Genomic DNA, 27186 nt, shown 5'->3' with positions numbered 1-27186 from the left:
CAATTATAATGTCTGATGAATAGAAAGAAAATACAGTTTCTCCATTTGTATAAAAAAGAAAACAGTATATATCAGCACAGCAGTGTAAACAAGCTACCAGGCACCCTTCCCCCACCCCATATCCTGGTTTATTATGCTCCTGAACTCAGTGGTGATCTCCCCATGTCCTTAGAGTCAGTGCCTTAAATTATAGTGGTTTCCCTAGCCTCAGCTGTGCCAATGCTGAACCCCATGAGACCCAAAAGGATTAGCACCAAGAGTTTATAGTAAATACTTGTTGACAGTTTGGTTGCCATCAGTGCCAGTGCATTCAAACTTTGATTTATTGGTGCTGAAGTCTGCTTCTGTTGCCTTGGCACCGGTGTTGTCATTGTCAGCAATGATTACCAGCAACGCCTTACCTTCAGCATCAGCGCTGATGTGTTTGGTGCTGATGGCTTTAACTCCAGGCACCTCAGCATATTTTTCTGACACAGAGGTGATCCACTCAGATTTTTCAAGAAGAACAGGCACCTGATCCACTGATTTGAGCCTTGTACACCACTGAAGTAGCACCTCTGGGTTTCTCACTCCCTTATATTGAGCATTAATCAGGCAAATTATCAGGTACAACACCTCTTTGGGATATATTTCACTAGCCGTATCAAACAATTAGACCCAAAGGTTCTTAAACAAAAAGATAAACCTTAAATCCCTGAGCTATCAAGAGAGAGTAGAAGCTCAATCCCTTTATTTAGTGTCTTACAGACTGTATGTCAGCAGGGGAGATCTCTGTCTTGCTTACTGTGCCATAACAGACCTGCTTGCCATGGATCTCCTGTTTCTCCAGAAGTTTAGTATCTCCACCAGTACTGGAACCAGTGATGTAAATCTTTACCAAAAGATAGTTTGGATGGGCAAGTTCACCACCCCCAAATGTTTGCAATAAGCTTCTCTTGCATGTTAAGTAGTGCAAGTAGTAGCTAGGTAGTGTGACTTTCTATTTTTCTTTATACATAATCTAGACTGAATGGATTTCCACAAATTTACTCCAGTATTGACTGGTATAATCCTCCTGGAGAAGGGAGGTGCTGCCTGAGGAGTGGACAGGCAAGGTGTGAATGGTCATATGGTTCAGTGGCCTTGGAATGTCTATCAATCTATGATTCTATGAATTCCATTAACAACTGAAATCCAGTCATCATGCTCTTGTGTACTTATGTTTTTTTCCTGTTTGTTTTTGTTCTTTCTACATGGTCATCTGTGGTGCAGGACATGTAGTAGCAGTTGGGTCACCAGCTGTCCCTGAAACTGGCCAGACTGACAGATAGATGAGTCATCCTGTGGATGGTGGCCTGGACGTTTCACTGCTAGGCTTGGTGGCTACCTCTTTAGAGGGATATGGAGGGTCCTCCTCTGAGAGCACTGGCCCAGAGTGAACACTTGGTGAAATCTGCAACAGATGTGAGGGCAGGTCATCATCAATGCCAGTTGAACTCCTGTACTGAGACCCTGGAGGATTGCCTTGTTCTACTGAATAGATTGCCTGTTCATCCATGCACAAGAAGCAGGGTCTGTCTGTGATGCCGGTCCTTGACAAGACTGATATCTGAGCAGGTTCACCCCTGAATGTTATCAGACAGGCCCTTTCTGCTTGTGAAACACCTATCCTGGAGCTTCCCTTATGTGCCACTCTCTATACCTTGCCTAATGTCAGTTCTCTGCACATGTCCATCGTGTCTCTGTAGCTGTCCAGGGTTGTACCCCTTTTGTGTTCTTACCTGTACTGTCTATGTATGTGTTTACATTTGTCTGCCCTGTCAGCTTCCTTCAATGTTCACTTCTTCCTCCTGCACATGCTCCTTGCTGCCATCCACCTCCACTACTCTTCCTGAAAACATAGAAAATGGACACCCATCCCCATAAGATGTATGACATTCAACAGCCCATCTTTTTTTTTTCTGGTTACCCTTGCATGCATTCCTCCACTTTCTCATGCCCCATTTCTGGCTTTCCTAGCTTCAACTTTCATCCCCGTTTGTATGATGACCTGAGTTGGCATTTTGCTGTGTTGGTCATCTTTGGTGAACTCCATGTCCATGTTGCAGCTATGAGGCACTCTGTTGCAGGTGTAAATACATACAAGCCTTCTGCATACCACCTCAGTGAGCATCTCACAACAGTCTTGGGACCACCCATAGTGCAGTTACTTCAGCAGTTGTGACAATATACTATGTAGCCCTTTCTTTGGCATGCCAACCCTATGCTAAACCTAATACATGGCTACTCTGAATCTGTCCACATCAAACTAAACCTCCTGTGTTACTTAGCACAACAGTACAGATCTTTCTGAATACCTCCATGCTCAGCTCAACATTTATTATATTGCATGTTATGCATAAAAGCAAATGTTAAACAAAAGTTAGGAAAATAGTTACTGTATATGCTAAATATATTTTTTTCAACACAGTGCTGTCCTATTTTTAAATGAGTTGGTAGTGGTTGGTGGACAACATTAGTGCTTAGCTAGTATGAGAATTTGTGTTTTCACACCACAATGGCAGGGCTGCTCACAACAAGGGCTGTATTTTATTTGTATGGCACTGTGCCTCTTTATATCTGTCATTTCTGTTGGTAGAAGAGGCCTTCAGATGAGGTACAGCAGCATTTTATCAAATAAATGTCACAACAATCTTAGTAGCCAAGGTGTACCAAAGAACTGACACAGTAGCACAGCCAGGATTTGTGTAAATCTGAATTTGTGTAGGCTGGAAACCAAGTCAAGAGAGTGAATGAATGAATGAACATATGACTAATGTATGAAAATGCAAAATACTTCTTACTGCTTTTCTTTAAAATCACATTGCTGTCCTATCTTTCAATCTAGATCCCAAGGACCCCATTGCCATTGAGCGTCTGAATTTGATGAATACAGCCAAGCTAAGTATTAAGGGGCTCATTGAATCTGCACTCAATTATGGCAGGACACTTGACTCAGATTACCCTCCACTACAACAGTTCTTTGTTGTAATGGAGCATTGTCTCAAGCATGGCCTTAAAGGTGAGTTTTGCTCTTGTATTTTTTAGTAGATGTATTAATAAAAGGAAATAATAAGTGATATTTCTCAAGCTTGCTTGTGCATTCTGTATGTTCACTGAATTTTGTTATAACATTAAATATCTCATTGAAACTTAAACATCTGTAATACAGTTTCATGCTGAACTGTTATACCACAAAGACAGTCACAACAGATAACATCATATCATATATGCAACACCATAGCACCTTTTTTGACAAACCCTCGTTTATAATTGAAGAACTTTATATGCGGTGCCATTATAAGTCATAGGGTTATAGGCAAATACTAGGCTAGATGCCATTGCAGGCCATTTTTAGCCCAACTCATTTCCATTTTGGTGCTAAAATTAACCTATCCCATTTGGTTAGAGATTGGCCTTATCCTTCCCATGGTCAATAACTACATATTACACTAATGAGAATAACTGGGTTCATACCAGAGACAATTTGAGGGGATCCATGCATGGGATAAAGCATGTAGGTAGTGACTCTGTCCATTAGTAGTACAGGAGGCAGTCTTTGGGTAAATTTTCTGTTTTTCACCCATAGATTTAAGCTGAGCTTGAACATGGACAGGGATTTATTTTGTTTCATGTGGAAGGGGAGTTTGCTCCAGAGCAGCAGTATCCTCTAAACTGTTCTGTTGATGTTACAAAAGAGGTTTAGATCCCTAGACCAAGTATTTCCAATGCCATTTGGCTTCCTGATGTGCAGTAAATCCATCAGTATTGGTTAGGAGGATGCCTTGTATGCCAGACACAGGTCACCTCTTAGCAAGTCTGTAGGATACTGAGTATAGTGACAGGGCTTTGATCAAGTGGTATTATTGGAGCTTAAATGCTCTGATGGTAATGACCAATACTTCATTTCTGGTAGGATTTTTGATGGATTTTCTAAAACATATGTAAATTATAGTTGATTTTGATAAGTTGTTTCCAGTTAAACTTCAAATTCTGCAGTTTAAAAACTTGCTCAGTGGTCAACAGATTTGCATAAAATTGTGTATTTAATGAGATATGAAATTCTAAATGTGTCAAGTATAGATCTTGATAGAAGTTTGGATCTGATGTTCTGACAGTGAAAGAGGACAACAAATTAATTTACTTAGTTATCCTTTGCGGTCTATATTAGTTTGCCAAAAGTTGTTTTCAGCGAACACCATTCCATTGACCCCTATTCAGCAAAATTCACTTATGCCATTTGCAGAATTTACCAAGGACAAGGAAACAATTGCGCCACAGCACAATGGAACCCACAACTAACAAAATCAACCCACACCCCCTCTAACTATATATACCAACTCCACGATCACACTACAGTGGGGAAAAAGGCAAAGTTGTGTAGTTGGCCAACTACTTCCTTGCCCTTAGTAAATTCAGCGAATTGTGGATGTGAATGTTGCTGAATAGGGGTCGACGGAAAGGTGTTCACTGAAAAATTTTTTGGCGGACTAATATAGACCCATCCTTTCCATTTGCTTATATGATGTAGGTGCATTTTTGTGTGTTTTTTGTTCTAGGATATTTGTGAATCTTTTGTTGGGTATTTTTAAGTGGAAGATACTTGTGTAACAATAATATGATTCATATATTTATAAGGAGGTGTTGGGCTATCTGTATCCCATGCGCCTACTAGGTTAACAAATGGGTATTATTAATACCTGTAGTAGAGCTGATACTGCACCTACCAGCTGCCTGAGCTCTTTCATCTCTCTGCTTTCTTTTATGAATAAGACCCCCAAAATAGTTTCATTTTTACACTAGAGATAGCTGCAGTTCCTCACAGACAGCAACCAATTGTTTTCTCGGAGAATAGTGTGACCTCTGATTTTGGAAGTCCTGATATTCAAGCAATGAACTACTTCAGTGTGTGCATGTGATCACAGACATAACATAATGTACAAGCAATAAAGATAATACCTTTACATCCACAGTCAGTATGCTGGCAGACTGCAGCTTTGTCCTGATGTTATTACCTTGTAAGTTATGAGCAAAGAGGGAATATGTAACATGCCATTGATGGAGTCCAGCACCCACCTTAAATATATTCAGTTTTGTGCCCTGACTATGGATACTAGTCTTGTAGGATTGAATGGCACACTGCAGTGGAACTGAAACCCCATACTCTTGTTAACACCTCCCACAAGACTTGCCAGGATGCAGGTCATATGTCTTCTTCAGACCCAAAAATGAAACGTAGACTGTGCTTGCAGACTCATTTGATCCCTCTGTTTCGGATGACATGACAGATAGCTGATCCACGGCTACCCAGCTTATACAGAATTCACATTGTTCACCCTGAATCAGAGGTTTTACTTTTGGACAGTTTCCTTTCTATTTTTCCAGAATTTTTAAGGGTTTCCAAAAGTATGGCTTATCAATAATTAAAAACAAGTAATCTCCGTGGTATCCCCGAAGTCCCAAAACAACACACTAAACAAGTGTAGTGGGTCCAAAAACAAAACCGTGTAAGAAACTTCTCTGTGTGGAAGATTTTCAGCCCATATATCTCTAGTTGATCACTGTATATTAATTGGATCAGACAAAAGTAGTAGAAGTAGTGAACTTAAACTTGTTTTAAGTCAAAAAAATAAGTAAATAATAAAAAATATATATTTGTACAGAATTACTAAGTATTCAAAAGTAATCCAAGCAAGGTAGGCAGTCTGTTTCCAGTTGAAAATCCTTTATTAAGAACACAGACAAGCGATCCAAATAAAACAAAAATAGAGTAATAGTTTCCTCGCAAGCTTTCTAAATATATATATATATATATATATATATATATATGTGTGTGTGTATATATACTTTTTATCAGGCAAGGGAGTGGTTTATTGTGCTGTAAATCAGTGTGTTACTGGTACACATGTTAAATTCACATCCATTCCCCCATCAGTGTGACATCCGAGTTGGTCCTGCCCGACTTAGTAGCTGTCATAATAATATAACCCTTATGTACTTTAAATACTATTTATAATGATGTGGATTATTAAGTCTGTGATTTTATCCAAGACAATATACTACATGGCTGGAAATATATCAACCTTAGTTCATTTGGTAAACAAAAAATATATAAAAATATATACATACACACTTTGCATGTAAAAAATCAATTGTAAAAATCATATTCTATTTTCATAACCTATTGTTAACAAAGATCGCTTTAGTCCTTCTAGACTTCTTCAGGTCTGTGTACAAGAACCCTGAAAACTATCTATAAAAATATATATAATTGTATAATTAGTTAGTATTTTTATTACACATCATTTTGATTAAAGTGAAAGACAGAGAACCAGAAAAGTTGTAATTTAAGTGTATATTTTGTTTCCATCATCATACATTTTTTCTTTTTTCTTTTTCTGGTTCTCTCTTTTCCATTTTATTCAAAATGATGTGTAATAATGATGCTAACTATACAATTATATATATTTTTATAGATAGTTTTAGGAGAAGTCTAGAAGGATTGTTAACAACAGGTTATGAAAATGGAATATGATTTACAAAGTGTATATGTATATATTTTTATATATTTTTTGTTTGCCAAATGGAGTAAGGTTGATATATTTCCAGCCATGTAGTATATTGTCTTGGATAAAATCACAGACTTAATGTTGTGTCTTTCTGCTTTTCCCAGTTAGGGGTCGCCACAGCAGAACTCCGGTCCGCTAATGATTGGCAGTAGATTTTTACGTGCTGAGTTGCTGGCGCAACCTTCAGTATGCCCATTCACGCAGGTCTCCACACAGTAGATGCTCTAGCTGAAAATCGAACAGGACATCTTACTGTGAGGCGACAACGCTACCACAGCACCATCACTGCAGTCTAATAATCTACTTAATAATCTGGTTAAATAAGAGGTACCACATCATTATAAATTTTATTTAAAGTACATAAGGTTTATATTATTATGACAGCTACTAAGTAGGGCAGAACCAGCTCGAATGTCACACTGATGGGGGAAGGGATGTGAATTTAACATGTGTACCAATAACACTCTGTTTTACAGCACAATAAACCACTCCTTTATATATATTTAGAAAGCTTGTGAGGAAACTATTACTCTATTTTTGATTTACTTTGATCGTTTGTGTACTTAATAAAGAATTTTCGACTGGAAACAGACTGCCTGCCTTGCTTGGATTACTTTCGAATACTTAGTAAATCTGTACAATTACATATTTTTTATTATTATTTTTTTTGACTTACAACGAGTTTAAGTTCACTACTTGTACTGCTTTTGTCTGATCTGATTAATACACTGTGATTAACTAGAAATATATGGACTGAAAATCTTACAAACAGAAAAGTTTCTTACACTGCATTGCTTATCCATAATTCAAACAAATCATCCTGTCCCCTTCTTCAAAATGAAGGCTTACACCCCAGTTTGCTAATCTGTGGGTAATATCCCGGTCTTACACACAGGGATAAAAAGGTGTTTTAACCATTGCATTTCAACAATGTTTAGCACTTTTGGCATTTTACTTATTTATTTCATTTGATATTAGTTTACTGGGAAAGTATGACTAGTATAATATTCCATTATCAACAGAGGCCCGGGGAGAAAAGCTTCACATTGACATAATGTAGTTATAGTTAAAGTTATTACAAAGCCTAATATAGAAGAATGCCATATTAGTGAAGTAAAAATTCGGCTTCAGTTCATACCTTGTGAACCTATACATAGTGTAAATATTGGGACAGCTATAACAATCTGAAAAAGAACATTGCCAATAAAGTGCCAAACAAACCCCAAGATGGCAAGAAGGCACGTAGATAAAATCAAATAAAATCCAAGAAAAGCTTTATTCTGCGTAAGCGCTTTTGTAATAACATTACTTCATCAGACGCATAAAAAACAACAGTAAGTACTACATGTATATGTATATAAGAACATCCAATAGTAAACCTTAGATTTCCCTCCTTTTCTTAACTGAAAAATAAGTTCAACTTATTTAAGGTTATACATACAATAAAAAATGCATCATAAAAATTTAAAAACACAACATGGGAATATTACTGCTTTCCACATATTAATTATATAACATAACAAAATGAATAGATGAAATAACCTAGCATATTAGTGCTCAAGTCTCCTATTCTTTAAAATAGGCTTGAGAGGTACCATGTCATTCAAACCTGAGCCACAGTGAGCTCCTAAGCATAGGATCCAATGTAGCTCCTGTGTCTCAGTCATAGTAACAATATCACTCATCCTAAGGTTCTCCTGAATTACTTTGAGTACCTGAAACCGGACTATGTAATCTACCCCTTCCAACAGTACATGTTTAGCGATTACACTGTAGTCCTGTTTTCTTCGGACACAATAATCATGGTCCCTTATTCTTTCTCTAAGCCTACGATTAGTTTTACCAATGTAGAATTTAAAACATTTGGTACAATGGGCTATATATACTAAATTGCTGGTATTACAATCTGCCTTACATTTAATTTCCCAAAGATATCGAGTGTCTGGATGTCTAAAATATCTAGATTCATCTACAAAGGTACAATAATTACATTTCCCACATTTGGTGGTGCCTGACATAAACTCATTAGGAAAAGTTTGCAACTTCGGATAACATAGCTTCTGCTTCAGTGTGGACCTATTCTTATATACAAATCTAAGTGTCTTCCCCACTATCCTTGTGGTCTCCTCATCCGTCATCAAAATATGCCAGTTCCTATTAACAATGTATTGGATCTTATGTATATCCAATGCATAGGATAAGACAACCGGAATCGCAAATCTTTCCCCTTGACATTTGTATTATTTTTCTATGCTCATTGGAAAAATAAAGCTTACCTTGCCCCTTTCTCTCATTCAAGTATCAAGACTCAGGAGAACCTTAGGATGAGTGATATTGTTACTGTGACTGAGACACAGGAGCTACATTGAATCCTATGCTTAGGAGCTCACTGTGGCTCAGGTTTAAATGACATGGTACCTCTCAAGCCTATTTTAAAGAATAGGAGACTTGACCACTAATATGCTAGGTTATTTCATCTATTCATTTTGTTATGTTATATAATTAATATGTGGAAAGCAGTAATATTCCCATGTTGTGTTTTTAGATTTTTATGATGCATTTTTTATTGTATGTATAACCTTAAATAAGTTGAACTTATTTTTCAGTTAAGAAAAGGAGGGAAATCTAGGGTTTACTATTGGATGTTCTTATATACATATACATGTAGTACTTACTGTTGTTTTTTATGCGTCTGATGAAGTAATGTTATTACAAAAGCGCTTACGCAGAATAAAGCTTTTCTTGGATTTTATTTGATTTTATCTACTTGCCTTCTTGCCATGTTGGGGTTTTTTGGCATTGTGTTTTGCTCACTGCATCCTGTTTGAGATTTGTTTTGGGACCTTTTTGCTGCATTGCCAATAAAGTATTCACAAGTTGCAGTTCATAGAAATGACATTAAAAACACAGTGTACACTCTTCTGAACAGAGATGGCTAGATAATATCACCTAGCAAAAATATATTTGTTGCAAGTCTAAGAAATTCCTTCTTTCTGAACATAGTCAAATCATGCTGGTGGTGGAAAGAATTTCAGCCTGGGGTAGTGCAGGAGCAGAACCAGGTTTTTTAAGTAACCTTTTAGTAGTAGTTTGAAGATGGAGAGGTTAGAGGTAGATCTAATTTGCAGAGGTATGGAATTCTGTTTTTTTAGTGACAGAGTAGGAGTACAAGCTTTAGCCAAAGGAGTTTTGGGGATTATGCATGCTAAAAACATGTTGCTCATTAGAATGAAGTAGTCTATTATAGCAATAACCCATGCCTGGGTGTGGATAATGCTGGATTTACCCATGGTTGGTGTGGTTTGGTCACGAGGGCGAAGCCCGAGTGGCCAAATAAAGACAACAGTGGGTAAATCCAGCATTACCCACACCCAGAAGTTGGTTATTGCTATTATATAATGACATTATTTAAGAAATAAAATAATTACTTTTCTTAAATAATGGCATTGTATAATGCCTCCTTGCTGCCCTTCCGCACCTGTCTGGTATTCTGCGCCAGTTCTGATGTACTGCCATGCATATACTTACGCAGTACATCAGAGCTGTGGGCAAAAGCAAAGGAGAAAGCAAGATCTCCTTTGCTTTTTACAACCTGTCTCACTATGTTAAACCCGTTTAACATAGCGAGACAGCTTTATAAAAAGCAACGGAGAATCTCCGTTGCTTTTTTAAAGCTGTCTCACTATGTTAAACCCGTTTAACATAGCGAGACAGTTTTGAAAAAAGCAATGGAGAAAGCAAGATCTCTGTTGCTTTTTAAAGTGTCTCGCTATATTAAATGGGTTTAACATAGCGAGACAGCTTTAAAAAAAGCAACGGAGATGCTCCGTTGCTTTTTTTTAAAGCTGTCTCGCTATGTTAAACTCGTTTAACATAGTGAGACAGGTTGTAAAAAGCAACGGAGATCTTTTGCTTTCTCCATTGCTGTAAAAAAAAAAAAAAAAAAAAAAAGTGTTATACTAATGGAAAAAGTCTGGGTGACTGGACCTTTTTCCATTACTATAACTCTGATTTACAATGTGCATGCTGACCAATCAGTGTGCACATTTTGGAATATTAATGGGGGGGGGGGTCATTGTATAATAAGGTGATGGGAATGGAGAACAGAACTAACAGCATGGCAGTTAAAGGTTTTGTGAATGTGTGTGGTGATAAGATGTATGTAATCTAACTGGTGAGGCAGTTAGAGCCAATTCCAAGCATTAAGGGCAAAACAGTGGGGGCTGCAGTACTGTTTGTTGGTGGCACATTTTGCAGCCTTATAGCATGCCTTCAGCTTATTGGGTTCACCAAATGAGAGAGACTGGAGAAGGTATACAGTGGAAAAGGTGGTTTTAGTGGTGCTGCCAAGGAAGTTTTAATGCCTGTAGAGCATTCCTAATTTTTGGTGAGCCTTTTTTTATATTATTTTGAGGTTAATTTTAAGGTTATCATACGTAATCACTGTAAAAAGTTTTGTATGGGAGGCTACTTCAATTTCAGTTTTGTTTAGTGAAAAGAGTTTGAAATTTGCTTTATCAGGTGTATGTGATTTGGGGAAAATAGCAGGAATGTTATTTGGGGTTGAGTAGTAGCTAGGCATTATAGTCATTTCTCAACTAAGGAAAACGCTTCTTGTGTGATATGGAAGAGTTGATGAAGAAATAGAGAGTGGCAATAGCGAAATGAAACAGGAAACTTGGAGCACAAATTCTGCAACTTCAAAAAAACAATACGATACTTTTATTGTGGATAAGCGCTTTCGGTAGAGAGCAATCTCCCCACCTTCATCAGATCACAAGAAATGTAACATCACACGCTCCTATTTATGCAAATCAATCTCAATCATTTAAGGAAATAATTAACACGTTTAACACATTTAATACAACAAAAAAATAATATAAAAAAATTAATAATAGATTGTTGACCAGTCCACCTCATTGTCTAAACCATTCTTATTAAATAAACAGTTTACAAATGTTTTTATAAAGATATATTTCTATGAAAATATATATTTTTATTTTTATATTTATATATTGTGTTTTTTATATATAATGAATGCATATGTATATCTGAATGCATTAGTATAATGACCATAAACAAACCCATTACTTATTATGGTCTTTTTGATTCAATTAAATTGGTTTAGATAGTTAAATAAATAAATAAATAAATATGGATGTTATGTCATTGGATTGTGTTGACACAGATAATTGAGGGATGTTTCTACAAACGTTTTGATTCATTCATTCAGGTTTACACAGGTTTTTTACCAAAACTTTTTATTCCCCCCTCCCCCCCCCCAACACTAACATTAACACTTTAGAAATGAAATTCACAGTTAAACAGTTCCCTTTCTTCCTTAGCTTTGTATAATTTTCCCCAAAAAGCTTAGTTATGATAGTCTTTATACACATATATTTTATATTAAAAGCATGCTGTTTTATTGTATTGTGGTTTCTTAGGTACACTAATTTTTATTGTACATTTCATTGTACATTAGACTTTTATAGATTTTATAGCATATATGTTACACATGATGATTTTTTAAAACTGGTTACTATGAAGTGTCTTCATTTACATTTTTATTACTTGCAGTTTTAAATAAGCATGAGTGGTTCATCTTGGTTTATTTATTTATTTATTTAACTATCTAAACCAATTTAATTGAATCAAAAAGACCATAATAAGTAATGGGTTTGTTTATGGTCATTATACTAATGCATTCAGATATACATGTGCATTCATAGAATTTGCATTGCAGAATTTGTGCTCCAAGTTTCCTGTTTCATTTCGCTCGCTATTGCCACTCTCTATTTCTTCATTAGTTTGGTTTCCTTTTGTTGGCTGATATGGAAGAGTTGTAACAAGTTATTAGATGCACATATAAGTGTAAAATCATTAGCATGTTGTATAAGAGAAGCTGGACCATTGGGGGGTATAGAGGTCAGTGTCATTAATAAAGATATTACTGAGGAGGGGACTAAAAATGGAACTTTATAATGATATTACTGAAGAGAGGACCGAGAATAGAACTTTGGGATATACCAGTGGAGGCTTGCAGGTATGGAGAAACAGAGTATATTCTGGTATTTTACAGGCTGGAGCCTGTCAGTTAAATAGCTATTGAACCACAGTAATGAAGAAGGGGATAGCCCAAGTTGAGACAGTTTATACAGGAGTTTAGGGTGATAAACTGTATTAAAGGTTCTTGATGGGTGAAGGAATAAAGAAGAAATAAGTTTGCCTGAGTCCCTGTATTTGTTTATGATGTCAGTGAATGATAGGAGGGCAGTAATTGTACTGTGTTGGGTGGAAGTCATGATGGGTGGATGTTAAGAGCCATTCTTGTAGAAGATTGTGGAGGAGTTGCTTATGAATACATCTTTCAAGACTTTTTGATAATATTGCAATGGACTGAATGTTAGAGACATCCGCTGAGATGCCACTTTTATGAAGGGAGATAATGTAGGATTATTTCCAGAGTGAGAGTACGTGGGATTCTGTTATTCCACTACTGATAAGGATATAGACTGGGTATGTTATGACACTGGCATCTGTCTTTAGGTATACAGGCAGGAGGTTGTCAGCTGCAGTGCAACAAGGTTTGAGTTTAAGTAGAACTGTTTTATCACTAATGTGGAGACAGTTCCTAAGAGAAAGTTGCTAGTAATAGGTATTTTTGGGGATGCTGTGGGAGGGGGAGTAAAGGAAGCGGTAGTGTGTATGTCATAGGCTTGAAATGTGAGACTGTAACTTGTACATTAATACAATATGTCTGTGCATATACTGCAACTTGCTTGTCATTATATGTTTGTAAGTTTGGAGCTTTTCTCCCCGGGCCTCCGCTGAAAATGGACATGTATACAGTTGGACTATCTCGGTCAACATATGTAAAATAAATAAAATAATTGTGTGAAGAATGTTGGTTTAGGTCTAGCAGGTTGTTTGCTAAATTACTAGGAATGAGTGTTATTGAGGAGGGGTAGAAGCACTGGATGGGAGTGAAGAGTTCTTAGTTAGGGAGGTAATGCTTCCTGTGAAGTAGATACTCAATAATTTTACAATTTCTAGTGGAGAGCTATTATGAGAAGGGTTGGGTTCCATGTTTGACCCAGATGCAACAGCATTTTTTTGGGGAGGGTCATTTTGTTTTGCAGTTGTAGATGGATATAATGTTTTTTACCTAGACGTTTTACTCATATTGAGCATATCTGTATAAAGTCAAAGGTTTCTTTCCAAGCTTTCCCTCTGTTAGACAATGTATTTTTTTACCTTAGTAGGGAGCCATGGTGCATGATTAATTTTCACTTCTTTGAGAGTGGGCATGGCTGTTTAGATTATATAAGAATAATGAATCAACATCATTGATTGCCTCATCAAATGAAAGTGTTTTTAGGATAGATCAATTAAATGCTTTCCATGTATTGGATAAGGATTTGTTTAATTTAAGAAGTTTTTTTGATGTTTTAAGTTGCTGAAAGTTAGGTTGGTGGGTGGTAATGTCTATGGGTATAAGCTGGAATGTGGTCCCCAAGTGGTCTGGACAGGTTCCAGAAGTTATTAATTTACTAGGGACAAAGACCATTATTCTGTCTAGAATTGTACCGTTACTGCTGGTATTATTAAATCTAGTGTGTATTCTGATAAGTAATGTGCAACAATAAAGTTCTGATGAATAGTTTTACCAGTCAACATTTATGTCTCCTAGTATGATTTCTTTTCATAAGGTATATAAGAAATTGTCCAGGAGAGGATTTCATCTAAAGTTGTTATATTATTTACAGGTTAGATATAGATTGTTACAAAAAATAGCTGTTTTTATTTTTATTTTTTTATTTTTATTTAACATTTGTTGACTGGGAAAGTCTGACTAGATTCCACAGATCCTGTTTTCAGCGGAGGCCCAGGGAGAAATGCTCCAGAAGCAGGTCTTTAGACCAATACTGCATTCACATTTTACTGATGCCTCTCGGCATTTAATACAGTCTACTTGTATATGTGGTAAACAACTTCAATGTCAAAATTTTAACCTTAGCATTGATACTATTATTTCAGCATTGTGGAATTTTGGGATGTTGTATGCATAGAGAGAGACAGACAAGTTGTATGAACCTGGATAAATTAAGGTTACCCCTCCTGTTTAATTGTGATAATACTGTAGTCTGGAGGGAGTAGTTCAGAGTCTGTAATGTTAGGCTTAACCCAGGTGTCTGTGATGGCAAGAATATCATGGCTGTACTGTGATATCCAAGCATGTAGCTCTGTTTTGTTACAAATGCTACAGAGCATTTCTAATTAGATGTCATTCATTCCTGCAGCCTTATGACATAAAATTCTTTAAAGACTGCAGTTGCCTCGTATGTAGAAATAGAACCAATCCCACTGACGACTTCTGGAATTTTCTTTTTAGAGGAAGCCATTTTTACTAGAGTCAGTAATTCCTCAAAGCATTCTTTCCACTTCCTGACAATGTCCAGATTTTTTAGTTGGTGTCTCCACTTTAGTTGAAAGAAGCCTACCCACCAAGAGCCATAGCTGCTCTGCCTTGATTTCTTTGAGGCCGTCAGAATGTCATTGTCCATAAGTGTTCCAAACTCATCCCACATCCACTGCTGCTGTCTTGGTGCTCTGTTAGTAAACATCAGTCCAATCTCGAGAATCTCCTAGTATCCTCGGATACAAAGCCTCTTTCACTCCACAAACTCATTAACTCCAACAGAGCTCCAGAGGGTTGTACTCTTAACTTCCAATGACTGTATCCTGAGCTTTTTGACAAATTCAAACTATAGTCTCATTTTTCAAACAAATGCTCATATCTCTGGAGCCATAAATGTTAGTAAAGAAATGTAAACCACAAACTATTTAGCACAAATAAATCTTTACAGTGGCAGTATGTAAGCAGTGTGATTTTGAAGTTGTTTACCGCATATACAAGTAGACTATATTAAATGCCAAGAGGCGTCAGTAGAATGTAAATGCAGAAACACCTGGAGTCTTCACTAGGCTATAATGAATTAACCTGATAAAGTCCTTCACTGTTGATTGTAGGGTTGCAATTTGTTATACAGTACTCAAGATAACTCATCCAGAATTCTTTGTATGAAGCTTTATATAATAACTACCTCTATGGAAAATCATCTTCACTTTAGCTAGTATGTTTGCCTTTTAGCCTATAACTGAAATAAAAGTACAAATGCACCAGCACTTAGTCTTTATAGGAAAGAAATCTATGGAGAACAAATCTAAAGACACTTGTATCCTGACTTTTACTGTTGACTATCACAGCATCATTAATATTATTAGACAGAATTCGGCCATAAATCCTGAACCAATTAGTGTGGAGCCAACTGTCTCTTTTGTCAGCACATACCAGAGACAGAAATGTTTTTTCTTCCCTTATTTAAAGAAATGGATTAAAACCAATGCAGGAAGTGACTGTAGCTCAATGCAGGTGGTTTACAGGGCACACTGCGATGACTGTGAAGCATTTTATATGGGGAAAACACTCAACAGACAAAAGAAGGATTTCTGGCCATCTTTCCGAAATTAGAGCCAAGTGCAAGAATAATACACTGGGTGCATAAAATGCAGCTTCAGAAAAGATGTACTGGCTTTAAATTTCAAAGTATTGATCGTGTGGACCTTTTGGAACTGGAAGGAGAAATCCCTAATCTTTTAGAAAAATGTGAACTACTGTGACAGCTGAAATTGAACTCTTTTAGAAAACTGGGGCTTAATTATTATTGTCCATAAAAAGCATGCTAGAACTCAGAGCACTGCCCCACTGTTTTGGAGTATTAAAAGTCCGATATGGGATTGATTAATGCTGATATCACATCCTAATATTGTTAAAAACAAATATCAAACATTGTAAATATTTTACAATAAAATAACTGACATTGGTGCTGTTTTCTGATGCTCTTGAGTGCACCTTTGCTCATTCTAACTAAATGCTTTCTTAGTTAGATGCCACACTTGAACAGATCCCCAGAGCCTTAATGGTGCATTTTTATTTTTAACATTTTTCACTATTTCCACCTTGGCAATTATAGCTATGGTTTTCAAGCTATTTAGGTGTTCACTTGTAGATTTATACACATATTCATTCATATTATATGTTGTTTACACACAAACCTGATGAGTATTTATTCGGTACGGAAGTGATCTTTGTTAAGTGTTTGTTTATATGTATTAATATTTATTCTGATAGATGTCTAGTGGTGCTACTTTTTGTTAAGTAGTCATTTTATTAGTGAATTAGTTTCTTAAGTTTGGATTAATAGGTTAGCCTATATAAAGTTTTAATAAGCTGTTCTTATATATTTTAATGTCACTAGCTTTTTAGTTTCAGTTCTAAGGTAGCACAGTCTCAGTTTACACTATGGCATTAAGGGGAAGTGGGACTTGGTTGAAGGAATGAGTTTAACACTTTTTTTTTGCTTTCATTTCTCTTAGCAGAACCACCCTTTGTAACCACTCCCCTGCTCCAAATAACCTGGTTTAATGTAATTAATGAATGTTTTTGATGCCTTTCCTTATGTTCAACTAGGATCTCTTGTTTGTGTGTTTCATTAAAGGATATTTCATTTTTAACTCAACTGTGGACTACCTACTATTTTCTATTTTATTATTTTGTAATATGTATTTTACATTTCGATTTTTATTAGTGAGCTGTGTGCATAACATAATTCAAGGAGTGAACTTCACACCCTACATATTACAAAGTTTCTTCCTAGTTTGTTTTTGACCTAGTATAGGTTGCATACTGGGTTTTCTGAGACTTCGAGGGAAATCACAGAATTTTCTTTCAGCTTTTTAGCATTTTACTGACATCAGCAAGACATGACCTTGGGATGTGAAACTATCCAGACTGGCTAGCCATGAAAATGACAAGACAGTGATATCACTCCAAGGTTATGCAGACTAAGATAAATACTTTTCCACAACAGATTTAGATTTAGAAAGAAAATGATGATTTAACACGATGAGCAGCAATGAAGCCAGTGGTCTGAAAAAGGATGGCACTGAAATGCACACCTTGTGCTATATACACTTTTTATTGAAGTAGGTTTAAAGCTTTCATCTTCAGAGTACCATTTCCTTATTCATGCAACATGAGCATGAAGGCTATTGAAGGGTTTGAGGAAAACAAACTACATCTGTGTGACCTTATAGGAAGAAAAGGTTAATTGTAGTGGACAGTGGCATCTCCTTTATCTCCTTGAGACCCAGACGTAGTAACTCATCAACACTCTTCAGTTGCTTTGTGTCCTAAGGTAAGTGAAATGATCAGAGATTAAAGCTTCATAGAGTTCTGTGAGAAGTCTGGAGTTTTGTGTGGTCACAAAATTTGAAATGTTAAACATGGTAACCATCTGAAATTTTGAGACTCTCTACAGCAAGTCCTGAAACACTGAGACTGAATTGCCAAAATCAGACTTACATATACTAAGTCCAAGATGGCCATTTCTTGGAATATGCTATTTTCTCAGAGGTATGGCAATCTCATACCTGACATATATAAGTTCAGGGGGTGCACAGGGACTTACCCCCTTGCAAAAAAGAAGTCTAAAGTAGAAGAGCAATCTCTGAGATTTGCTTCTTTCTTGGCATTTTGAGTGCTGCCATTTCAATACACAGCCATTAAACATGCACAGATGAAGCATACATTATAGTTTCCAATTCAAAATCGATAATTTCCAAAACAAAATGCCACTAAATATTTTCTTTCTTGTCCATTTCCTGTCATGTCTGTCACTGCATGCACAGTGACGGAACCATAACTGTGCAGACATGAGTAAGTATTAACACCCCATTCTTAGTGCACTTCTACACTTTTTGTTTTGCCCCATTGTATTAAAAGTACAATTTTTTCTGCATTCCTTTTGTTGGTATTGGCTGAACCACCCTTTACATCATTTTCCCAATTCTGTATAAAATTTTGCAGAATTAGTTAGCCAGTTCTGCTTCTAATTGTATTGGGTTACATAAATATTATCATGTTGAACTATGATAGATGCAGCATAAGCTATTAACATTCACCAAAATGTAAGCAAATTATATGTCCACAACAGCTCAATATAAAACATTACTATCACTTTTCTTTTACCAGTTCTTCGCTTATACATAAGTATTTAAAAATATATATTTTGAGTAGATTTCTCACATATATACTAAAAAAAGGAAAACATGAAAGTTCCCTACTGTTTCATAGACATCAGTGGTGAAGTTTGACTTAGATTTTCATCAAAACAGCTCAAAGAGCAGGCAGGAGGCAAGGCAAGCAAGAATCAAGTATTTCCAGACAACTGGAACATTCTTTTGTCCTGTAGCTTTTTTTAGTGTTAACTGATTCATAAACAAGCTGTGAAAAGGCATGTGTTACACAGGAACAAATAAAACAAAACCATCAGCACATTAACACTTGTAATTAGCATATTACTTGGATCTGACATTCAGTTAACCCAGCAATTTACCTACTAACCAAAGTTAAATAAAATAAATTCTTAACTTATGTAGTCTTAAAGTTACCAATTCTATTACTTATAATTTAATGACATTCTCTTACAGGAAGTATTTGTTTAGCATTCAGAAATACATAAGGTTAGTTAAATGAAGTATACTAAATCTTTCACTGTAAATATAATAAAACCATAAAACTAACCATTTACATTTCTTATCATGAAAAATATTTTAAAATATCAATACATGCTTACATATGTTTGAAAGCTTAAAGTCCAGTACAAACATTTTTACTTAAAGGGCAAATCTATTTGTTTAAAAAAATAAAAGTCTTGCAATCAAAGATTGAGTCACTTGTTTTTAATTTTAGAAGCAGTTTTCCAGGAATTCAGCTCACTCTGTCTCTTTAGGAATATAATGTTCTAATCCATTTCTTCAGTATTATTATTAATGATTTATCTTTTGTCAACAAAAGTGGAAGCTTCTTCCAGTGTGTCAAATATTTTATTCCCTTCAGAACTAAATACGTTTATCTTTGCAGGAAACACCAAAGTGGCTTTATTATTACTCTTTATGCATGGAAAAGCTCTGCATGTTGTTAATACAGGTAATGAGAGTAGTACAAGTATAAAAATATTTGTAATACATACAAAAACATTTTAGTAAAAAACATGCAGACTTCTAAAATTTAAATTGTCAATAAAAATAAATAAATGTCAATAAAATTGTCAATAAAATTGTCAATAAAAAGAAATAAGAACAATATTACAGATTTTAGATTTGAGTAGCCTATGTTTTGTTTAGAAGATTGTACTGTTTAGAAATAGCTCAGGAAGATACAGTAAGTAAGGGTAATAAAACTGTGATGAGAGTAAGTATATGGTTAGATTGAGTGAAGAATAAGAATACATAGATAAGGTGGTGATACAAGTAACAGATGTACAGAAATTAAATACTGGATAGAGACAGGCAAGTGTGCTGCCCTAAGACAGTAAAACAGATTATGGAGGGTGAGTACAGTGGCAGGTCCATTGATATTTCAGGTATTCTTTTGTGGCTGATTTAAATTCATTAACTTTGTTGAGGGTCCAAATTTCCAGTGGAAGTTTGTTCCAAGATATGGCTGAATTATAGCTATGGAGATAGGTTCATAGGTAGGTACTAGGCTATCTGCCCGAGGGCATTTATAAGCCTCGCCAGTGTCGGCTTTCTCTGCCCCATTGATTAATTAACTGATCCTCTGTCAATCAGAGCCAATGAAGTGATCCCAGGGGTGTATTTTTTTTGTTACCCATCCACTCGTCAAGGTTTCTCTTGAAGAGTGTTAGTGAGGGCCTCTGGCCTGATGTAATTTGGAATTTTGTTCCAAAGCATGGGGAGTCTACAGCAATTGTAGCCAATTTTGTTCTTAGGTTTATGGATTTGTAGCAGGTCTTAGCCTGAGCTTCTGACAGTTCTAGGAGGAGTGTAGAAGGAGATTGGGGAGATAGGCTGGGACAGTATGATGGTTGATGTAATATGGAATGGATAATCAGAAGCTGGGAGAGGAGAAGCTGATGGAGAAATTCTAGTCAGTTCAAGTTTTTTTTTGAGAGACAGTGATGAGATTTATAAATTTGGTTTGCTGCAAATCTGGCCGCTTTATTATTAGTAGGTTCTAACTTGGTTAGGAGTGATGAGTTGAGATTTGTGAGGATTTAGGAGCTGTATAATAGGTTTGGTAATTGACAAGCATGGGGGAGGGATAGTTTTGCTTTGTTGGTGAGGAACTTCTTATTTCTGTTTAAGAGGCTGAGTTTTTGGTGAGTTTTCATAATGCAATTGTTTATATGTAGATCACATTTTAGTTGGGCAGCAATTATGACAAGTAGACGTTTAGTGGAAGGTTCAACAATGATAGGTGTGCTGTTAAGAGAAAGCATAGAGAATGTGGATTTAAAGTTGTTTAGGTTTTGGGGAAGAAAAAGTAAGAATTTGTTTTTTGGGGGGAAGAAAAAGTAAGTTTTTGTTTTTTAGATTTTAGTATAAGCTGTTTTTTGGAGAGCCAAGTTTTGACAGAGTTAAAGGAAGATTGAGTAAGTGACATGAGTTCAGTGAGAGTGTCTGCAACAGAAATAAGTGTAGAGTCATCAGCATATTGGACAAGTGATGACTGAGGACAAGAAGTGTAGAGTAGGTTAGTGAAAATATTGGAGTAATGGGCTGAGAATAAAAGCTTGGGGAACACTTGTATTAACAGACAGAGGGGGAGAGAGATCAGAGATCCACTTTGCTGATTGTTGGTCAGAGAGAGAGCAAGAAAAACAGGGAACAGTAGTGGCAGAGAAACTGAGGTTAGTCTATTTGTTCAGAACAAGAGTGTGGGAGACCATGTCAAAAGCCTTAGAAAGATCAAGGAATAAGCATGAGACAAGTTTGTCATCATCTCTGGCTACAGAAATAGTGTTTAAGGATAGAAGGGCAGTAGTTGTAGTGCTGTGTTTTGGGTGAAAGCTGTGTTGTGTCGGGGAGAGTAGATTTTCCTGCAGTAAGCATTGCATGACTTGCTGGTGTATGCATTTTTCTAAAATTTTTGAGAGGGATGAGAAGAAAGCAATAGGTCTGAAATTGGGGATTTCTGTGGAGTTGCCTCCTTTATGTATAGGTAGAGTGTAGAATTCTTTCCAAATGGAGGGAGGTTTAGATTCAGAGAGGGAACATTTTTTTTTTAAGTTTATTTTATTCATTACTTTACTGTAATAATAATTGCTGAATTTGACTACATGTTCATCTATTTTAATAGGTGGGCTGGAACATGCTGTTTTTAATAATTCATCTTTTTCTAAGTTGGACATAAACTTAACTATAATTGAACATGGTGGTGAGTTTTCCTTCAAAGGTGATCTCAGGGATCTATGGGCCTTTTCAATGCTAAAAGATGGTGTAGAGTAGAGGGTAATGTTTTATATAGCCAGGATGGTAAGAAGTTTGTTATATTGTATCCCTCATACTTTTCTGGTATACCATAAATTCTAATGTTATATCATCTGTCTGTTTTCTAAATCAGCTTGTAACATTATTTTGTTTTAAAAGAAATTCCCTCATGATCATTTAGAACTTATTCCATAATGCTTATTTGTGCATTTTGTTGTTTCTTAAGAATTTCTAAATTTTCCATCTTCTTTCTGGACTATTCTTTGAAACTTTCTATTTTGGTATCCATTTTGTCCATTTTAAGTAATACATCTCATATACCAGATGTTATTGACTGGACGTCCTTTTTTAACACAAGAATCCTGAGTATCATTTCTTTGGGGGGGGGGGGGTCATGTTGAAGTCTCTTCACTCTTAGCCAAACAGTTAAAATTCTGACAGGAAAATTTCAGCTTTTGATGAACTTGAAGCTATAAATCTTTTATCTGCCTATTAAATAAAATTAGCTAACAAGCATCTTCAAACCTTAATTATTTGATTATATTTCAAAGACATGTCTTGAGCATTTCTTCTCAGGCCTCTGCTGAAAATTGGTTTTGTTCCAAGTCGGACTTTCCCAGTTAACAAATGTTAAATAAATATATTTTCTGCCAGAGGAAAAGTTTTCAGTAATAATGCTTTCACCAGTTGCTGCTGTTAGTTAACCATCTTGGCCATGCCCCCAACAGATAATCTTATTTAAGAAGTTCAACAAGGGTGCATGGGAGTATCTGTTGGATTCATTGGGTGAGATTTTAAGGCGGTCAAGCAGATTGGTCTTGTTAGCTCAGGGACTGAATGGGTTTAACATCTGTTTTCCATACTAGACCCTTTTGTTTGTAGCCTTTTGTAAGCTGAGATTTTTCCAATGATTCATCCTTGCACCTTTGTTTTACAAAATTAATTAATTTTCATTTATTACAGTCATGAACATTTGAAGTATCTTATTTCATCTATTATACATGGTTGAAATACAGTAATACAGAGTTTGTTAAATAACTTTTAGGAATTTGAACATAGCAAAATAACCAGAGAAGCCCACTTTTATGGGTCCATAAGTCATGTAAGAAGGTGCCAAATCTTTTTTGTGGGGACCTCTTGTGTTAAGTCCAATTCCCTTAACTCATCCCCAGAGTCCTGGTTACTAACATGGGGACCAGTTAGTGCTAATGATCCAGATCAGTTGGTCTAGTAATCAAAAAATAAATTGCCTGATTTTACTGGGGTCATGGCTCAGATCTTTTTTGAGTTGCAACAATGGTATTTAAAAGCCCTGTGATTCTAGAAATCTAATCTGCTTGAGACCAACAGACATAAAACCACTGGAATAAATAAAGCAACTTTTGAGCTGGAGTTTTGGGGAGCTCTTCTGCTCACAGTGTGTGAGCTTCATCGGACCATCTTGTTTTAAATATTAGCATGGCATGCATATTCATATTTAGAGCAGTCTGTAACCATGCAAACAAAATTAGTGAGAACTTACATAATCACAATTATAGCATGACTGCAAACATCTGCATTGCTTTTGTTTACCGTGTGTGACCTAAACCAGAACAGCATGCAAGAAAAGGCCCAATAAAAAAGAAATTCTAAAAAAATATAAATTATAAGAGTTAAATTATGTATTGCAAATAAATGAATATTTGAATGGAAAATCTTTCCATGTAATGTTTTAACCCCAAGAAAATAAGATAGGTCTGTTTTCCAATTAAGTGTCCTAGAAAAATTCCTGTACATTTTCCCATGAAAACTGTTTGTGAAGACATATGTGCTATGGGAGTCCAGGGTCTGGGGTTTTCCTGTGAACATGATTCACAATTTGTGATTAAACAATGTTGGAAACCAGCAATGGTACAAAGGGCTGCTTTTTTTCTCATTGTACAGTCTGCAATGAAAGATGAAACAGACATCTAGACTGATGTATTTAGAGGAACCAAAAAATAATCCCAGCATGGCTCATGTAGGTAAGGAGAAACAAGGGAACATAAGCAGAAAATAAGCAAAGTATGAAATAAGCAAATATGTTTACCATAGGCAGTATGTGTTTGAAAAAAAAGCTGATATATTATATTTTTGTGTCAAAAAGCTGATATATTTTTCTGTGTCCAGTACTTCATATTGTGGTTATTCCAAGATATCTCTGTTTTACTGAATGGAACCAGCTGTACTACATTACTTTGGGCATTGTCCTTTTCCTTTAGTTAATCAAACATGTCCACTTTTTCCACAGCCATGGGGCAGATGGTTGTTGACTCACTGAGCTATAAACAAGCTGAAATATCTACATTTGAAATGTGCCACTTTCATTTGCTCAGTCAAACATGTTCACTGTACCAAAACTGCATAGTGTTTTTGGTGGTGATGTTGTGGCCTTTGTGTAAAACACACAACTACAGGCAGTATTGCTAGACTTTTCATATAGTGGGTGAGTTTGCTGCCATTGTGGTATTGTTTAAAATAAGCTACAATACATTGCTTTGGACGATGTTGCTGTTTGATTAGTATGTCCATTTCCTCAGTAACATTGTCATTGTTGGGAGACAGGACTGGCTGGTTACTGTGTTTTAAACAATTGAAACGCATTCATCTGAATTCTGTAACTTTCATCTGCACAGTCACACATGACTGCTGTACCAATAGACATAGTTTTCTTTGGGTGGACAATAATGGACTTCTAAGCATCAGTGTGAGTTTGAAGCTATACAAGCAGGAGGCAGTTGTAAAATGTTAATAAAAAGAGGTGAGGACCATGCACATATCCATATCTTTAAATAATGATGAAATGAAGACAGAGAGAAAGGCAAAAATAGTCCTAATTGTGGAGCAGGTTAAGGAAAGACGATTACATTAGTTCAGTCACATGTTCATGAGAGCAGAAGATGATCTGATAAAGATTTAAGACAGACACAAAGAAGACTAGAGGAGATAAGGATGCCCAGCTAAGTTTCAGATGGATTGTGTGAAATAAAACCTACAACAATTGGACATGACTGTCGAAGAAGGCAGGCAGTGGCTCTGAATTACGAGGAGTGGCAGCAATTGATGCGACTCCTCAATCCTGTGTAACAAATGAGAAAAAGGGCGTTGATGGTGAAGATGATTAATGTCTCAACAATACCATACCATGCTTTAGAGTAACATGTCAAATGCAAATTCATATGAGTTATTAAGCGAGGATGGTGAACCAGTCAGTATAAATATAAATATCTGTTCTAGGAGTCTTTTTTTTTTTTTTTTTTTTTTTTAAATATTTTTATTCATTTCCAAAAACAAGAAAACATGAATGCAGGTTATTTATGACAATGAAGTATTTACAAATTATTTAAAAAGGTAGGCTAAAACCTCTAAACAAATATCAAACATTAAAACCAAAATAAAGTATTTACAAGGGTGTCTATTGTTGACATATAATGACTTTCTATACAATTGTTTCCTGATTATAATCTGCTGCAGTCATTATTCTCCAGTATTTAAGTTACTTTTTGCCATGCTACATATAATGATGTAGTTCTTTCAGTTCTTCCTAATAGTGTTCATTTCCAATTGCGATACTGCTGACACCATATTCATGAATTGCTTAAAAGTTGGAGAAGCTTTGGATTTCCAGTTTGATGTAATGTTCTTCCTTGCAATAGCTAGGAGAGTCCATAAGATTATATATTTTGTTCTTGGCACACAGTCAGGTACAGGTACATTAAACAAAATAATAGATTTGGAAATCTGGAATTTATTATTGAATACCATTTGCAGAAAATAATTTATTTTATCCCAATATGGTTTAATCAAATGGCATTCATAGAACATATGTTGCCAGTCTGCTTTTATTGATAAATCACATCTCCAGCAGCCAATATTTTTCTTAAACATAAGTTCCATTTTATGAGGGGTTACATAAGATCTGTGTATGAATTGCCATGTAAAAAGTCTCCAATGTAATGAAAGTGATGTCTGCTTTGGAGAGAGAAGAATTAGTTTTTTATCTCTGTCATTTGGCACATGTTCATTAACTGATCTATAATAATTCCATATTTTGTCATTATTATGCATTTTTATTTTTTTGTTTGTTTTATAAATAGATAAGTATCACTTTCCAGTAATGGGTTGATTCGTTAGTAATATATGTTCTATAAGGTTAGGAACATTTTGTCTTATTGATGGTTGCATTGTTTCTTGTTTGCTTAATATATACTGTCTTAATTCTTGTACATGTAACCACAAATTATCTTCCATATTTAATTTCTGTTTAATCTGGTCTATTGTCAGAGGTTTTCCAGAGTTTAGCAATTGATGCCAATATATTAATCCCTTTTCTTTAAGCATGTTGACTACTTCCATATTAAATGTTATTATATTACCTTGTGTGTACGCTACTGGATATAAAAAAAATGACCATGCTTTAATATCAGGATTGCTATTAATAAGATTTTGGAACATTTTTTATGTACAAGTAATGTATTTGGAACTTATATTTTTATTCTTATGTATCATCATATATTCCTTCATCAGCCATAGAAAATTGTTTGGTATGAAATCTGTATACTTATTTGCTACTACAAATCCTGATTTTAACCAGATTCTCTCATGAACTAGCTTCCATTTTGATGTATATTTTGTATTTAGCCATAATGGTATTGTTTTAATAATGGATGAATGCAAATATATTTCTATGTCTGGTAAACCTATGCCACCTATATCCCAATCATCTAGATGATACTTCATAGCTATCCTTGGTTTTTTTGGATACCATAGGAATTTTACCATTAAATCATTTAATTGTTTTAGGTGCGATTTAGCTGGTGGCAAAGAACAAGCTTGTATGACATAAAGAATTTTTGGAAATATGATCATTTTAATTATATAAAGCCTTTCTTCTATTGAAAAGAAGAATTTATTCCATCTTTGTATTAGATTTTTAATATTATTTAAGGTCTCTTTATAATTTGTTTCAATTTTAGTATCTAGGTTGTTAGTTATTATAATTCCCAAGTATTTAATTATATTATCGGTAGGGATATATTTATGATATTTTTTATTTTGATCTTTTTTATTAGTATTTATAAGCAATACATTTGTTTTGTTCTCATTAAATTTAAGACTTGAAAAGTTTTGAAAGTTTTGAATTGAGTCCCATAATGCTTTTAAACTGCTATTATTATTTTTAAGGTAATTAAAATATCATCAGCAAAAAGTTGAATTTTAAGCT

At 35.4% G+C, this 27186-nt stretch overlaps 1 protein-coding gene across 1 annotated transcript in view; it reads left to right on the top strand.

The window, feature by feature from the left end:
- RUFY3 (RUN and FYVE domain containing 3) overlaps positions 1–27186 on the top strand; it is a 1044108-nt gene that overhangs the window by 455212 nt on the left and 561710 nt on the right. The window contains exon 3 of the mRNA XM_044061198.1: positions 2867–3040. Within this exon, the coding sequence (XP_043917133.1) occupies positions 2867–3040 (174 nt within the window). The remainder of the gene's footprint in view (positions 1–2866; positions 3041–27186) is intronic.

This window comes from Protopterus annectens, chromosome 2.part0 (genome assembly GCF_019279795.1).
Source record: "Protopterus annectens isolate FY-2018-M chromosome 2.part0, PAN1.0, whole genome shotgun sequence".
Lineage (NCBI taxonomy): Eukaryota > Metazoa > Chordata > Ceratodontiformes > Protopteridae > Protopterus > Protopterus annectens.
Note: the sequence above shows the minus strand (reverse complement) of the source record. Positions and strands in the feature narration are given on the sequence as shown.